Raw genomic sequence first — 17,486 nt, 5'->3', positions numbered from 1 at the left:
CTATCACTGTGCTAAACCTGGTTAAAAAGTCAGCGTTACACCTGGGCATCTCTCCCTGTCTGTGCCGAGGAGCCTTCGAACACTGATCGAGGATTTACTGTATATCCTGTTTAGGCGCATTTTCACATAAGGAGAAGTTAGTTTTATTTTTATGGTGATATTACAAAAGGAATATTGAAATTTGTTGGATAATCAGTCACCGTCAACTTTGAATTATTAACGATAAGAATTCGTTCGAAACATACCAGTCGCTGCAACGTCCATTTTTGGTTACTCGAATTGTCCCTAGGTTGCAGCTACTGGAACACAGGGCTGAATCATGGTCATCCCCTTATTTAAAGCTCAGATTGCGACAGTTTGGAGCCAGTCGAAATCAGAAGATACAAGTGTGACCATCGTGCGACAAGTTCATTCCGTTCCGCGAACACACGGTACGATTTTTGTTCACGCTATTTCGTGGGAACCGCGTGCATCGTCGAATTGCAAACTAATATTATAATACATACGTATATTCGCATCGATAAATTTTTTTCGTTACAATTCACGAATGAGGTCAATTGTGCCGGTGATTATGAAAGTGATCGAAGTTAAAAATCTAAACAAAAAAACTTCAATGTATCACTTCCCAGATAACAACTTACGCCTTGAAGACGTCCATTTTACGGCTATTTTACGTCTAAGGCGCCTTTAAGCCGTCTTTAAAGCGTTATGTGCTATTTGGGCCATTTAGTGTTATATCGATTTACGTTACAATAATATGAAAGCATTTTTGCAGAATATTTAATTGACTTAGGCCACTTTTATAATCACCGGCACAATTATCTGGATATCCAAAAAAATGTATATAATTTTCGCTCGAAAATGACTTTTGTGAAATATACCGATAGTTTTGTGAATATTTCTACGTTTCTGTTCGAAATTTTTCGTTTGATGTTCGAGAACACTTCGCGACATTTCTTTCGTGTATCGTGATAGATTATCTTCGTTACCATAAAATTGTCCTAGACAGTGTATCATCCGTTTTCATGATTCTTTCGATTGCTGATAATGATACACTTTGCCAATCAGTTCGTTATCACCACCTTCTTATCGAGGGTACAAATATAAGGAGGTTCTTCTTCAGATTCGAATGAAAAGTAGTCATTGATTCGAATGGTACGCAACGGGAGCAAATAGCATCGGGATGTAAGTATAAACCGTTAAGAATAAGACGTACAAAACTACAAGATGCTTTCAAACGGTAACCAGACGTATCAAGTTCGTTTCGATTAAGCCCATATTAATGTCGTACAACTTCCATCAAAGTAGCTTGTTGCTTCTATTCGATGCCCTAAAAATGTAGTTTTTTTTTTTCCGTGAAAACACCTGGAAAAAAAAACGGTTCCAATCAAGGACAACTATAGACGATACGAATTCAAGACATTCTCTTTATCCAAATGACAATTCGATTAGGAGTGAGAAACGATACGGTTATTATCACGTTCGATAAAACGAAGGTCGACATCGTCAATATCGAACTCGAGATTTTTTCGCGAAACCGAGACAACAGCTGCGATCCACGCCCTCGCCTATGTGCCGTGATATATACAGGGTGGAGCAATAACTATGTCCACTTTGAATATTGCCGTTATCTGTGATAATATGAAAAAATGTTATATACAAAACTTTCACAATATTCAAAGTGGACATAGTTATTGCCCCACCCTGTATATATGATACCTGCGGTGACGTGTCTATGACGAGACGCCTTAGTGAACAGTAGGCCTTACTCTTAAGGGGACTTTCCCATTCAAAATTGAAAAAAAAAAAGACACTTTTTTAATATTTCTTTATAAAAAAACTATTATATTTAGAAACATAATTCCTTTTGGACGCTATTATATATATTATTAAGAACATAAAGAAATTTTTTCTGACACTTTTAGTTTACCACGACCGCTGTAGAGTTGCGTCTTCCAAAAAGCCGCGTTTTAATCGGTGCGACACTTTGCAGACGTCCTGTAAAAAATTAAGTAAAAATTCAAACGGGATTCTATTCGTGAGACTTAAAACTAGACAATGAACCTCTAAAATATTGTATTTTTTGTATTTTTTATCGTTTTATACATATTTTTCCGAAAAATTCGAAAAATCACTCTTATTTGGGGGCAATTCACCCCTGTATAAGAAAGGGGGGGGGGTAGTTTTATGAACTTTTAGAGGTTTATTGTCTAGTTTTAAGTCTCACGAATAGAATCCCGTTTGAATTTTTACTTAATTTCTTACAGGACGTCTGCAAAGTGTCGCACCGATTAAAACGTGGCTTTTTGGAAGACGCCCTCTACAGCGGTCGTGGTGAACTAGAAGTGCTAGAAAAAATTTCTTTATGTTCTTAATACTATATATACTAGCGTCCAAAAGTAATTATGTTTCTAAATATAATAGTTTTTTTATAAAGAAATATTAAAAAAAGTGTCTTTTTTTTTCAATTTTGAATGGGAAAGTCTCCTTAATTTCCAGAGCACCATGAATCTGTTGGTCGCCAGTTTAGCGGTGTTGGTGACGCTGCCCTCGATCATACTCGGTGGGCCCGTTCGCCTCGAGGTCTTCGACGTCGATTTAGTGTCCGAGAAAGACTGTTACAACAACAGTTTAACGCTCCACGTTGCCAGCAGCAGTATCGACAGGGGTTTCGTCGAATCGCAGACGGTGAAATGCTTGAACATCGAACACGGACAGATCACGTACGTGACCCAAGGAGCGTTCGACGAGGTCCCGAACTTGACGTACTTGAGTCTGGAAGGGAACAGAATCACACCGCGGGACTTGTTCTCGTTTGGTGGTCTGAAGAGCATCCGTACGTTGATACTTAGCAATCAAGTGAACCAGTATGACGGCAAAGAACTGGTCATACAAGGCGTGTATCCTCAGCTTCGGTATCTGGACCTGAGGAACAACAGCATCAACAGTGTCCGGAGCCTGGCGGACAATCCGTTCCCGGTACTGAAGCACCTCGATCTGTCGATGAATCGTATCGTTTATTTCGACTTCGCCAATTTACTGCCATCCACGTTGTCCCATCTGTATCTGAATCGTAACAGTATCTCGCGATTCTCGGGGCAAAAGTTCTCGAATCTGATGGTGTTGTCGTTAGACGGCAACAATATCGACAGCATCGGCGATGTTTATTACGGTCTAAATCTGACTGGGGCGAGGAACTTGAAGAGCCTCTCGGTGGGGAGCAATCGTATCGCCGCTTTGTCCAAGCAAGCGTTCAAGGACAATGTGAATCTTCAATATTTGAATCTGTCCAGTAACTCTTTGTCGAGCCTGCACTCGGACACGCTGGAGTCTTTGCAAATGTCCCTGCAGGTCCTGGTGCTGGACGGGAATTCGTTCGACGACATACCGATCTCCACGATCATGAATCTAACCACCCTATCGATGAACTGCAACGGCATGAAACATCTGACGGTGAATCCGTTACTGAATATGCCGTATCTGAAAAAATTGTATCTCGGTGGAAACACGATCACAGACATCAACTCGTTCGCGTTCCGTTTCCAAACGCGGCTAGAGGAGTTGTATCTGAACGACAACAATCTGACGTATCTGCAGGACCAATGGGCCGATTATATGTCCAGCTTACGGCTCCTGGATCTGTCGGGCAATCGGTTCGAGCTGTTGGACTCGTTGCTCAAGTCCCCTGTGGCCCCGATAAGAGAGATCTACTTCGATCGAAATCCTTTGAAATACATAAACGCGGCCGCGTTCAAAGCGATCCCGGAGAACGCGACCATACATCTGCAGGAGAATCCGAATCGTATCGTTGGATCGTGCAGACCGACCACGCCGTCGGTGGCTACTGAATGGCCGTCTACTACAGGGACTTGGAGTCCGACTAGTGGAAGGCCTTGGGAATGGGATTCAACTTCCGGAAGCCCCTGGTATTCGACAAGCAGGGGTTGGTGGAATCATTACAAGAAAATGAGTACCGAAAATCTCAGTTCTTAGATAGGAACAATATTCGTAATGTTTAATACACGGAAATTTTCATGAAATTAAATATACACTTACGGTTTATTTGTTTCTCTTGTTTCCTTCTTTCCTACTTTCCCGATCCGTTTAACGATCTTGACGATTGCTGCTTCCGACACAGCTGATCCAGTTGTATAGGAAAACCGGTTAGTTTACACTAAAACCACGGTACGTGGAATGACCGTTTTTAAACATTTTAGTGAAAACAATGCGTTCATTGTTATCTCTTTCATTCACTTGACTTCACGACTTTTACTTATAATGTGCATATACAGGGTGTCACATTTAAATCGAATTGCAATATCTCTGAAACTGTTGACGATATTAAAAAATGTTTCAGTAGTCATGTGGAGGTCAACTTTATTTTTCGAAAAATGTAACCGTATAATTTTTAATGCACCAATTCGCCATAAGTGACTTAGTGCTTTATGTAGGGAATAACGAGTAGCATCGAGTAATGCATTAAAAAATGTAACTTTCATTTAGAGATCGGTTATTTGATCGATTCGATAGATATAGGTATACATATACAGGGTGAAACAAAAAAAGGTTCATAACTTTTCGAGTAGATAGTACTTTCCAAATGAACAATGTCCTGATAAACATGGGTCGAGAAATAAATATTTTCAAAGTTATAAACAACTTTCGGTTTCGGTTGGAACGAGTGACTTTCTCGAAGTCATTCTTGAGACATCAACGAAGAAGATTGTAAAAGAAACTAATAAAAATTGTAGAAAACCTTCTGTAACCAGAAAAACAAGAAACGATAAGGTAATTAATTGTTTAGAAAGTCACTTGCTTCGACGAAATCTGAAAATTATACAGAAAACTTTCAAATATTAAATTTTCGATCCATGTCTATTAGGACTTTTTTTTCATCATTTGGCAAGTACTATCTATCCCCAGAAGTTATGAATCCTTTTTTTTTTTGTTTCACCCCGTATAAATTGTCGGCAGTGTTAAGATTAAGTTATTACTAAGAAGTTAGTACCGTTCGTTAAAAAAAAACAGAAAAAAAATTGAATTTCCGTTCGAGATATATCCTTCTCGTGCAGGATTTCGAGGAATGAACTGTATCTCGCAATCGTAGTTCACGACGGCCGGAAATAAAGCGAACTTTGTGGGGACGAGCGTTATCTTCCACAATTTTTCTGCTAATAACTGTAAATATCGGTCGTATACAACTCTGGAGCTGGAAAGAGGGGTAGCTATATAAAAGGCCCGTTGAGAGAGAGAACTGAAACTTTCGTCAAGATTCTGGTCCAGGCTGTTCACATCGCTGCTGTATCATCGAGCTTTTGGTACGTGCATATCTCATAACTAAACTGTGAAAGTTTATGGAAATGCATATTTTCGAGTAGATTTAAAAAATGTGACTTTGACAGAAATACGTTTCATTATTAGAGAATTGTAAAAATACATTTTTTCACTTTGTATATTCTGCATATTGTATATACAGTGATTCACATATTCGTTCACAGACTTCACAAATAACAATTAGGTGTAAAAGTTTTTATGTAATTTCTATTTACATATTCTTTCTGTCAGTATTTTTATCATCGTTTCGTGATCAATTTTTCGTAATTTTGAAATGTAATTAGCATTTTGGTAAATGATTTGGTTAACTAGAAGTGAGAGACGTACGTAACGAACTCGTGAGTCGCTGTATGTTGCATATATTTTGTATATTCTTCGTATTTCTTGCATATAGAGAATTTGTTAACAAATTAATAATTTTGTTTTCAAATTTAAATTTGATATTAGCTTGTATAATTTTCATGTGTGAGTCGTGTCAGAGTACAGAATCATGAGACAGGAGGGAGTTGGAATTTTCAAATCGACGCGTAATTACTTCTCGAGTGGCTCTTTATCGGATTCGATTTTTTTTTAATTATTTTGTTATCGGATTCCCGGTCGGGTGGGGCGTCTAAATTGTAACGATAAATCTTTTCCAATTATCATTAAGTATCGTCTGCACCGATAAAGGTTGGCTTATACTATCCGTTTTGGACAACGTTCGGTTAAGAACTATTTAAACGTACACATAATATTACAGTTTAAGAACAATTTAAATGTACACGGTAGTTATTTCGTGATAATCAAAGGTCGCCGAATTTGGACCATCTAGTGTAACTTGTCGTGTGATAAACAATATGAGTACGACAGTGGTGATTCCATTAACTAACTTAATATATAAGTTTCAAGTTTACGTACTTTAATATTATAGAAGCTAGAAAACAGTGAAACAATAAAACAAACTATAATATCATTAGAATATTTAATAAAATTTTATCTTATTGTTAACGTAAATTTTTACAATCATTAACAAAAAAAAACTTTGAAGGGTTCGGAGTTAGGACTTGAAAGAATATTTTTAATCTATTTTTTTAATAACAATAATTTAATATATTAAATTTTTATTCTATTCTGGTTAATTTGTATTATTTAGACAAATGAGACGAGCGTAGATTGATTAGCTAAAATTTCTTGAAAAATTCAGTTAGAATAGTTAAATGCGAATCAGAAAATCACTTTTCCAACCGAAAAATTTGTCTTTTTTAGATTAACCATGGAGAGTCTGCAGTACCTATTTTATTTTATCATTTTCGTCCCGGGTGTTCTATCTAGGCTAATTTACTTTGGCACAGACATCGACAATAGTAATAACCACGATGTCATAAAACGATTGTCGAGTGACTCCTGTGGCGGACAAGAGAGTATCCGCCTTTCGGGAGTTGGGCTGGATGAAATTCCGAAAAATTTCGTTATTTCTAACGCAATAAAAAGAATAAACTTAGAAAATAACGAACTCGTGGATATACCAACGGGCATGTTCGACGACGTACAACAATTAGAATGTTTAAACCTTGCATGGAACAAGATTCCACTTCAACGATTCTTCGACTTCAAGCACGACGGCTTGAAGACATTAATATTAGACCATCAAAAAAACTTCACGGGACTGAACTTCTACTTTTTGGATTCTCACAATACACAGTCTTGGAAGATGAGACCGAATCTTCCAAAATTGGAAAATCTTCATATGAATGGAATGTATTCGTATGAATACTATAAACAGTTTAATAATTCTTTTCTTTCACTTCGTAAATTATACTTGACAGATAATAGATTAAAGTCTCATGATATGGCTAATATATTTGCCACATTACCGGTAAACGTAGAAAGCTTGCATTTAGAAAGGAATAAGATCAGTACAGTTGATTTGCAATGGTTCGGAAACCTCGACTCCTTGCATTTGGACGAAAACCCTTTGAGCGATATTTCTATCAAAAGTAATGCCCTAAAACTTCTGTCCTTAAAAAATTGTTCCTTTTACGCTTTAACGGAGTATTTATTTACGATTTTTGCACCGTCTTTGCAGATACTGGACTTGTCCAGCAATCAGATCAAAACAATAAACTCGAATGTATTTTCGAATATGCCAGTGTTAGAAGTATTGTCTTTAGATCGTAATACGTTATCGACAATTCCGTACTTAAGAAGTCTAGAGAGGCTCGAACGTTTATCTTTAGCTTACAATCAGATCGAACAGGTCACTGCGTCGATGTTGCCCGGCACCTTGAGGAGATTGGACCTCCAGGGGAATCGAATAAGCAACATCGATGAAGACACGTTTGCGAGTCTCGGTTATCTCGAAGAGCTAGATTTATCACATAACGAACTGCGAGTCCTACCTGCCGGATGGTCCATGAACCTGGAAATGTTGACGTACTTAAATGTGAAGGCAAATCAATTAAACAATATATCTGATATGTCAATTGAATTTTTGACAAATCTGAAGGAATTGTATATAAAGGACAATCAGATAACGAGCATTGATTTGCCTGCACTACAATTAGTACCCGAGGGATGTACTGTGTATGTAGTTTAAAAGCACCGGTTTTATACAATTAAATATTATTCGTATTATTCAATGTTATTCTATTATTATACAGGGTGTCCTAAAATAATTTCGCCTCCCGGAAACGAGGGGTTCCTGGGATGATTTGAAACAACTTTTTCCTCAGTGAAAATGTTATCCGAGCTTTTGTTAACGAGATATTAACGAAAAACTCTGACCAATCAGAGAGCGAGTCTGCCGGTCGAGTGCCCGCGGTAATGTTACCTACCAAAACTCGCGCTCTGATCGGTCGGGATTTTTCGTTGACATCTCTTCAACAAAACCTCGGATAACATTTTTGCAAAGGAAAAACTTGTTCGAAATCGCCTCACGAGTGTCTCATTTCAGGGACCTGCGACACTTTTCTTACACCCTGTACATGTCTGTTAATGCCTTACACGTATAATAGATCTGTATCGAAAATAAAATTTTATTCCGAAAATTTCGCCGCGCCATCACGTTCCTCGAAATCCTTAAATCACAGACCAATTCTGTACAATGTCTAAAAAAAAAAGAGAATAGAAAAAATATCGATCGGTACGCGATAATATACAATGCTGTTATATTTTGTTTACGATATTTAACGATGATCGCAGACCGTGCTCGCGAATGTTCGTAGATTAAAACGCGGTTACGCGAAGTCGTCGAATGTACGACGATAATATCGCAAACTGGCCGGAAGGATAACCTTTCGAATCTAATCTCCGTAACGTCATGCTCGCTACCTGGAATGTTGCTGCGCGGAAGACGATCGCGGGGTATCTTGAACGATAACGATTCGTGAAAGGGCCATCCGGGCCTGAGTCTTTTTCTCTTCGTGTTCGAACTGCGATTATCGTTTTGGTCCTTAACCTTTCACGTAAATGGTACCTATATATGTGCAAATGTTACTTATATGTAAATGGTAACTATGCGTAAATGGTACCTATATGTAGATGGTACCTATGTATAAAAAAAATTAAGTTTGCATTTGGTCGAATTTTTTTTGTAATTTGGGGTCTTGAAAATGTGTTCGTGAAGTATTATGGTGAAATTCATCAAATTCTCGAACTTATAAAAGAATAAAGCACGGCGGCCGTACTGCTGCAACGAACTTTGAACCGATTTCACCTAATTGTAGTACCTACTCCTACAATTTTTAATAAAATTGTCTTGTAAAAATTTGTGTTTTTACTTTAAACATATATTAGGTGTGCCAATAAGTAACTCACTATTTTTTAAAATTATAAGGCCTATTTTTAATATAAATTAAATAATATAATTGATTTCTATTATTTAAATTATATATATATTTTAAGGTAAAAATGGAGTAAGTTGGTGGGATATCATTATGAATATAAACTGGGGAGTACAAATGTTTTACTTCCATAGAAACGAATACTGATTTTGTCAAGAAATTGTAAGTTACTTGCTAGTTCACATAATATACATGCAAATCCTCTGTTTACTAGGTATGACAATTTCCTTTAATTTAATTCCCCGAAAATCACATTGAAAACTGGTGTCTACACTAGAACACTTTTTTGAACATATTGTCGCATTTTAAATTCCTTATCACTAGACTGCGAATGTTTATGCATTTATAGCTTTTCCTAAGTTGAAAAATATAATAAAATAAACATATCGATGGAGTTTAATTCTACTTATGTGTTAGTATTAACGTAGTAAAACCTCTAGTACAGAATGACTAAAACCCCATTTTTATTTTCAGATGCCAGTATGTAAAATTTTGATTTTGCATAAATATCCGAAGTCTACTTATCACAAAGTACAGTTTATCGTTGGCTATACTAACGACTTACGAAACAGATATTAATAAGCAGAAAATCTTCTGCAAATGCTGATGCAGATGTCATTTTAATGTCAGTTTATTTTATATTTATATACCGTTCATTACGAACCTGTTACGTATTTAATCTTAGGATTGTTTACAATCAAGCGTTCTTATCTCATTAGACGCATAAACATATTATTTTCATTCAATATGACCAGTCTACGTGGAATAGTTTCCAAGCAACAGAACCGCGATAGAGTCTCAAGAACATACGTGATCCTCGTTTGACAAACGATCGAAACTCTGCAAGAGAAATTACATTAATCTGGTAAACTGTACGGAAAATAATTTCTTGTGCTCCTTGCAGTGGTTCCTTCTATGTACACCGAGAAAAAGAATTATGGTAAATACAATCAATTACTTTCGAATATAAACCGCTTGGAAAAATTATCCCAACGTTTCAAGTATCGTAAACGACACGTTGGAATGATGTTTCGAAAACTAGCATAAATCACATTCGAATGAATTTTCTGAGTAACGATTGCACGACGTACACCTCGGTTCCATTAATATGCATAAAGAAGAATATAAAAAGGATTTTTCAGAAATCTTTTTCAATGGTATTTAGAATATTTAGATATTATTTTGAGGTCGCGAGAAAAAAACAAAAAAGATTAAGGACGTTGTTGGTCCAGGGTTAAGTTGCTTCCACGATTCACTTTTCCGTTTCGTTAGGCAAACGAGCAGCCCCGAAACGGACATCAGTTTCACGACGCGTCAGCTACTCCGTATCGTTCCTGTCTCTCAGTCGGTGTTCGTTTACGCAATAAATATTTCGGAACGATACACCAACAGTCATCGCGATACCTTTGTAAACTTAAGCAGAGATAGCCTTTCTGGAACGATGCTCGATCTCAGCAACTATCCAGCCAAGTGCCGCACCATCTACGCTCCGTGCCCTTTGCCCTCTTCAGGATCGCCAAACCAGGATCCTCAATCTTTTTTAATTTTTCTTATATTTTTTTGTTTCGTCTCTTTGCCAAATTCGCGTTAATGGAGCATTTTGGCGTGACACTTTCGAAAAATGGACTTTTCGATTTTTGGCGTTATTGAAAAGTAAATTATATTTAGATGTAAGAATTAATATTTTATGTTACCATTTTTCCTTTCATGATAAACGTGTCGGAAAAGTTCGTGCGATTTTGAATTCTGTCTGATTTTAAATCTGCCAGCTGAGTTCCCGCGGTAACGCTAGCTACCAATCGCAGCGCGTAGTCAACATTACCGCGGGAACTCGGCTGGCAGACTCGCGCTATGATTGGTCGGGGTTTTTCGTTAATATCTCGTCAACAACGCTTCTGACAACATTTTTGCTAAGGAAAAATTTCTTTCAAATCACCTCATGAGTCTCCCATTTTCGGGTCCTCCAACATTTTTGTTACACCCTGCATATAACTGTGATAAATGTAAAAAAAACTTGCCAAACGGAAGCGAATGAAAAACGGCATTAGAAGGTTTGAAAATGTTAAAATCCTTTTGTGAGTCATTTATATGCCATACACAAATAGGAACAAAATATTTCTTTGATGATATTTCAGTAATGTGAGAATGATAGGGTTAAGGGGTGGGGGTCTAAGCCGTTTGGATTTGCAAGTTTTCCATGGCACCGAGATGCCTGTCCACGGCCCTGGGATAGGCACAGGCGTTAAATTTCCTGGGAATAACCGCCACACTTTATAAGCGGTCCCATTTCAGCCGCCGCAGGCAGAAGGTGTCAAGTCTTTCGAACGAACACCGATTCGAAACGGGGGTTGCAGACGAGCTTGCGCGACAGTATCCACTTCTGGACGCAAAGGTCACGGCATTGTTTCCACGGTTCTCTAAACGTAAGTATAATTCCGAACAATCGGATACAGCCAAGAGTCTCCTCGAACTTCAAAGTTGGGGTAACTTTGACTTACAAGGGAAGGACTATAACTTTACCACTTCGATTTTATCGATCTTTTGTAGGATGACAGAATACACATCTTAGATAGCACATGGCGCGTAATGACGCCTTGAAGACGGCTTAAAGGCGCCTTAGACCTAAAACAGCCGTAAAATGGGCGTCTTCGAGGCGTCCTGTGCTATCTGGGATTTATAATATGTGTGATATATTAGCCATAGTTACTTGACAGTTTTGACGGTATAATTAATTAAAGTTACATACCTAGTTGTACATATACTAATTTTTATATATTAATTAATTTTATATTGAAAATATAAGGTTTTTTTTTAAACTATATAAATAGAAATATAACGATATACAGGTGTCTGTGAAATCCTTAATGGCGTAGTTACGTGTTGTGTGACTTGCAAATTATGGAGGCCATGAAAAAGATTTACAAAAAAATTATTTTCATTTTGAAAAATGTTTATAATTGCCTACTAAACATACACCTATATTGGTAGTACACACAATTCTGTTTTTAGACGAATTTTTCTTACAGGCATTCTTTCGGAACAAAATTTCGAAAGTGTAAAAAAAATTCGTGTAAAAATAGAATTCGATGTATATACATAACTAGATATGTAACTTTAATAAATTATGCCTTTAAAACTATTAAGTAACCACGGGGTAATATTTCACAGGTATCGTTAGAAATATGATTTGACGAAAGATCCATAAAATCGAAGTGGTACAATTGGGATCCTTGTCAATCGGAGGTAACTTTGTACCCAGTCAGAAAATGATCATTGTCGATTTTCTAGCTCTGCAAATTCTTAACTAAAGTAGATTTTCACGTGAAAAGGTATTCCATGTAAAAATATTTATTTAAAATTTACCCCTGACTGAGTCGAAGTTAGCCCTGCGATACAGTGCACGAACGAAATACAGTGGATTCCAGACAATTTTGTCCCAATACACCGAATTTCAACAGATAATATCTGAAGAAGGTAAAAAGTAAATCCAGAAACGAGTTTTTGAAAAACGTACATAACATTCGGTGTTAACCCTAATCCGTCTCTTGTGTCAATTAGCCACAGTTTTTTCCTAACAAATTCCGTTATTCTGTTACATGCAGCTAAAGTTAACCGAAGCCTCGTGATTTTTACTTTAAAGAATTTGCAAATTCAATTATATATCTCATAGAATTAATTTTTACCACTGGATCAATTTAACACCGAGGGACAAATAAACCCCTTGCCTTATAACATCGAGTCAAGACATGATGACGATTTCAAACTGGATTTAATAAACGTGTACACGATTTGTTTTCTTTGAGTCGATGTGAAATTATGTTTCATTGGTATTAATATTTAAGATTTCGAATAAAAGAATAAAATTCCTTCTGTATCTGGGAAATTATTAACGATACGGTAATGCTTAAAGTACAGTAGTAAAAAAAATCGTAAACCAAGGGGTTAAGTTGGAAAAATGAGAGACGTATGAGGGTTAAATACAAACTCCAATTAACCGAAATCCACTGTAATATGGTTCTTCCTGTCGATTCTTTTTTTCTATAGACATTAAAAACGCGTTCGTCGCGAATCGACACTTTACAGATGGCGTTCGGACGTTCCTGGATCGTAATATTTCTATGTCTGGTCAGCCTGCAACGAACATTCAGCAAGTTATCGTTCTTCACTTCGTCCACGTCACCGCCTGAGATTTCCACGTATAAATCCCGGTGGGCAACTCAATCGAGTACACGACTTCCGAAGAACCAACCTCAAACTGAATGCGTGGATTCGTATGTTGCCCTGAATTTCACGGGGATCGGTCTGCAAAGGATCGGCGACAGATTCGTGAACGGTCCGAGAGTGATCGAGCTACACCTGAACGGTAACAACATCACCGATGTATCGTGCGCGGCGTTCGATCATCTGCCGAATTTGAAGGTGTTGAGTCTGAACGGTAACAACATCTCGGTGGATCGTTTGCTCTTGTTCGATCACAACGGGCTACGGAAGCTTGTTCTTGACGACAACAACAAGTACTGCGGTGACGATTTCATCGTCGATAGGTATCTACGAGCGTTGCCGTCTCTCCTGGAATTGCATCTGAGACGAAATCAAATCACACGTTTCACCGTCAGCTTGAAAACATTCTCGCCCCGACTGACGAATCTCTATCTCTCCGGGAATAAAATCGAATCGGTGGATTTCCTCGACTATTCGCCGAGTACCTTGACGCACCTACACCTGGACGATAATTCGATCGGAAATGTGAAGACAGCTAGTTTGATGAATATCGTGGAGCTGACCGTGAGTGGGAACAAGATCGAGGAGCTGTGCGCCAGCGGATGTTCTGGCTCGTCCCTTGCCTTGAAGAACATGCCAAGGTTGAAGAGTCTGAATGTGTCGCGTAACAGGATCAGTGAGATCGCGGAGGACACGTTCGTGGATAACAAAGACCTCGAATTATTGGACCTGTCCGTGAATAAGATCGCCAAATTACCCAGCAAGCTGTTCAACGCGCTGTTGAAGAACCTTCTGGAGCTTCGTATCAGCCATAATTCGTTGACCTCTATACCGAATTTATGCTCGTTGCAGCACTTGAGACGGTTGGATTTAAGGGGGAACCTGATTTCGGCCATCTTTAGGGAGAACTTTTGCAGACATATGACGCACCTAAAGACTCTAATTCTGGCCGATAATCATATCACCAATGTAGACGCGAACGCGTTCGCGTTGCTGCACTCGTTGCACACGTTGGATCTGTCGAGCAACCGGATGACCGAAATTCCTGCCGGGCTGATCACCAACGCGAGTTCCACGAAGGTGATCCTGATGAGGAACAACAGCATCGAGACGCTTGACACGCTGCGCAACGAGAAATCGCATTTGGAGGAGCTACATCTTCAGGAGAACCCATTGCTACATTTGAAGGTGTCCTGGTGGCACGCGGAAAAGCTGCCGCATCTGGTCCTGCACTTGAAGGATCGACAGTGGATTAAACAGGCCGAGAATAAGACGCAGGAAAAATCCGAAGAATATTGTTCGTTGAAGAAGGAAAATACCGACAATGTATGGGTCTAACAAATACAGGTACGTTGCGAATAACACTGGTCGACAAAATTTAACTTTTTGTTTGTCTTCTAATATATTTTAACTATTTATTTTGCAACTGTTTTAAAGAAATGGGACTATATATATTTTTCGAAATTTTCAGTAGTGCCCCGACAATGTGAATCTGCATTTCTTTAAAACAATTTATAAAATAAATAGTTAAAGTATACATTTCTTTAACTAAAATAATTATTACTAGCGATACGTTTATATAACACTTAAGACTACAACATATCCAAGTTTGAACAAAATTCGAAATGTTACTCCAAAAAGTGTTCGATCTTGCGCGAAATGACCTTTAAACAAAAGTTGAACTATGTTTAAGTGTGCACAATTTCCGTGAATTCGATTTGTTAGTCTGCATTTTTTACAGAGATATGGAATGTTATCTTTTGTTTTTAAAACGAAACTGCAGCATTTGTTAATATATATTTTATTAGTCTGAATCACAAGAAATCCAAAGACTAAAAATATGTTGAAAACTGTGAGACACCCTGTATACCATCAAACAGATTTTTCCATTCAGATTTTCGAATTTCAGAATCCACCAAGTAACGTTACTGCCTGCTTTCCAATTGGAGATAGACGAATCGAACTACTACGAGGACCACCATGGGAACGATCGATGAACAGTTCGTTCGATTGACATTCTAATAAATTAAAATAATATCGTTTGAAGTACTAACATTATTCTGTTTAAGACAAGATACTAACACTAGCTTTATTATTGACGTTTCGTGTAAAGAACACTGCCGATGAGAAATAAAATTTGGTTAAACAAACCTAAAACATTCTTTCGAGTTCACCCTAATATTTCCAATCACGGTATCCCTGAAAATAAAGAACGCATATAGGGAATATATAAATGTCCCAATTACTAGTGTTTCTAATACTGCCACTTCATTGATTTTATAAAAGTTTACTATTCAATAAAAGCGTAATGAATACAGAATTGCATACAAAAAATTGTATTATTATACGATACTCTGATTTACTGATTACTACACAATGAACGTATTATCGTCTTTCTTCCTTCGAGCTGAATAACTTTGAAAATCTATGCAAATTATTCGGGGACAGGCGTTCCACGTTGCACTTTAATTTTGCATCAGTTCTGCTAGATCACGCTGCGATCAGTCGTGATAAAGTTGAATTATTAGAATAATTAGATGAACGTCATTGCTAACGACACCATAACCAAATTTCACATCACAATTCTAACGGCCCTCCCGCGCATAATCTTTCGATTAATTTCATTAATTTGCTCCGTTTTCGCGTACTTGTTAGGCGAACTATTCTTCGGATCGAGTTACTTCAACGTAGAATGTCCCTAGTCACGGGGAATCACCGTTTCTCCTGCTTGAAGATCGCGCATCCCCGATGCGATTCGTTTCTGCCGTCTGTGATTCCCCGTTCTTTACGTTCGTGCTACATCGGATCTAGCTGTTCCGTGGAGGTGACTAGGACGAGGCTACGGAAATCGTCCGTAGATGGCGGTGCGTTCGCAAAACCGCAGCCATTTGAATCGGGGGACGAAGAGTGTCACGCGAGAGGAGAAAAAGGTGAAATGCTTTGGTGGATGACAGAGAGTTTTCGATTGTTCCAAATCACCGAATACTCTACGAATAACGTTTAACATCTTCTAACGATAACGTTAAAAGTTTCGCAACTCGGAACTGTTGCACTGCTAGAGAAATCGAATAATCCACGCTGATATGTGGATTGGAATTGAAAGAAGGAATTCGAAATTTTGAAACGTATTGTTAGGTGCAGTCCAATAGGTAATTGTAGTCAATGCCGTAGAATTTAGGTAATCACGTCGTAACTGGACACTTTGAGGAACATTTTTCCATGGACTTAATCTTCATCTTGCTGGGCGGCTACTTTCAACGGTCTGGTCACGGAACTGCCATTGGATTTCGGAATGATACTATTCACCAGACGTTGCTGAAGTGGCCGTTGCCGACGAAACTAACGAGATCGTTTGGACCCGACAATGCTCGAGAACCACGGTTCCTTCGATAACGAGCTGGATCTTTCCAATAAGGGGAACCTATGATGGTCTTGGAGATGCGTGACGCGACTCCAAGGGAATTGTCGTTCGAACTTTCACAGTTTTGGTGATACATCGATGTTACTTCGACATCGACTGGAAGACACGATAGGAATCATTGCTACGTTTACATGGTTAGGATACTATGACGGCTAGAATACCATGATGGTTAGGATACCATGATAGTTAAGATACCATGATTTTAAGGGGACTTTCTCATTCAAAATTGAAAAAAAAGACACTTTTTTAATATTTCTTTATAAAAACACTATTATATTTAGAAACATAATTCCTTTTGGACGCTATTATATATATTATTAAGAACACAAAGAAATTTTTTCTAGCACTTTTAGTTCACCACGACCGCTGTAGAGGGCGTCTTCCAAAAATCCATGTTTTAATCGGTGCGACACTTTGCAGACGTCCTGTAAAAAATTAAGTAAAAATTCAAACGGGATTCTATTCGTGAGACTTAAAACTAGACAATAAACCTCTAAAAGTTCATAAAACTACCCCCCCCCCTTTCTTATACAGGGGTGAATTGCCCCCAAAAAAGAGTGATTTTTCGAATTCTTCGGAAAAATACGTATAAAACGATAAAAAATACAAAAAATAAAATAGTTTAGAGGTTTATTGTCTAGTTTTAAGTCTCACGAATAGAATCCCGTTTGAATTTTTACTTAATTTTT

The 17,486-nt window shown here is 37.9% G+C and overlaps 3 protein-coding genes across 4 annotated transcripts; all 3 read left to right on the top strand.

Moving 5' to 3' along the window:
* Positions 1-376: 376 nt before the first annotated feature.
* Positions 377-4,052, top strand: LOC107194830 (leucine-rich repeat-containing protein 15-like). Of its 2 annotated transcripts, none has more exons than XM_015584534.1 (2): positions 377-431; positions 2,500-4,052. In XM_015584534.1, exon 2 carries the CDS (start codon positions 2,506-2,508, stop codon positions 3,991-3,993), a length of 1,488 nt encoding a protein of 495 aa, XP_015440020.1. In that variant the 5' UTR covers positions 377-431; positions 2,500-2,505; the 3' UTR covers positions 3,994-4,052. The 2 variants fall into 2 exon arrangements, with proteins under 2 accessions (XP_015440020.1, XP_015440019.1); XM_015584533.1 differs by lacking the exon at positions 377-431 and adding an exon at positions 1,145-1,185.
* A 2,534-nt stretch (positions 4,053-6,586) lies between these two features.
* Positions 6,587-7,947, top strand: LOC107194558 (leucine-rich repeats and immunoglobulin-like domains protein 2). The gene has a single exon (XM_015584198.1). It carries the CDS (start codon positions 6,587-6,589, stop codon positions 7,907-7,909), a length of 1,323 nt encoding a protein of 440 aa, XP_015439684.1. The 3' UTR covers positions 7,910-7,947.
* Positions 7,948-11,476: 3,529 nt separating this feature from the next.
* LOC107194793 (insulin-like growth factor-binding protein complex acid labile subunit) lies at positions 11,477-15,518 on the top strand. Its single transcript, XM_015584493.1, has 3 exons — positions 11,477-11,578; positions 13,239-14,723; positions 15,286-15,518. The coding sequence occupies exon 2, from the start codon at positions 13,239-13,241 to the stop codon at positions 14,712-14,714; it is 1,476 nt and encodes a 491-aa protein (XP_015439979.1). The 5' UTR covers positions 11,477-11,578; the 3' UTR covers positions 14,715-14,723; positions 15,286-15,518.
* The last annotated feature ends 1,968 nt before the right edge of the window (positions 15,519-17,486 follow it).

This window comes from Dufourea novaeangliae, unplaced genomic scaffold, assembly GCF_001272555.1.
Source record: "Dufourea novaeangliae isolate 0120121106 unplaced genomic scaffold, ASM127255v1 scaffold8, whole genome shotgun sequence".
Taxonomy (NCBI): domain Eukaryota; kingdom Metazoa; phylum Arthropoda; class Insecta; order Hymenoptera; family Halictidae; genus Dufourea; species Dufourea novaeangliae.
Note: the sequence above shows the minus strand (reverse complement) of the source record. Positions and strands in the feature narration are given on the sequence as shown.

What these genes read in the sequence shown, in the direction of transcription:
- LOC107194830 (XM_015584534.1), top strand. Translation starts at nt 2,506, where the DNA reads ATGAATCTGTTGGTCGCCAGTTTAGCGGTGTTGGTGACGCTGCCCTCG.
- LOC107194558 (XM_015584198.1), top strand. Translation starts at nt 6,587, where the DNA reads ATGGAGAGTCTGCAGTACCTATTTTATTTTATCATTTTCGTCCCGGGT.
- LOC107194793 (XM_015584493.1), top strand. Translation starts at nt 13,239, where the DNA reads ATGGCGTTCGGACGTTCCTGGATCGTAATATTTCTATGTCTGGTCAGC.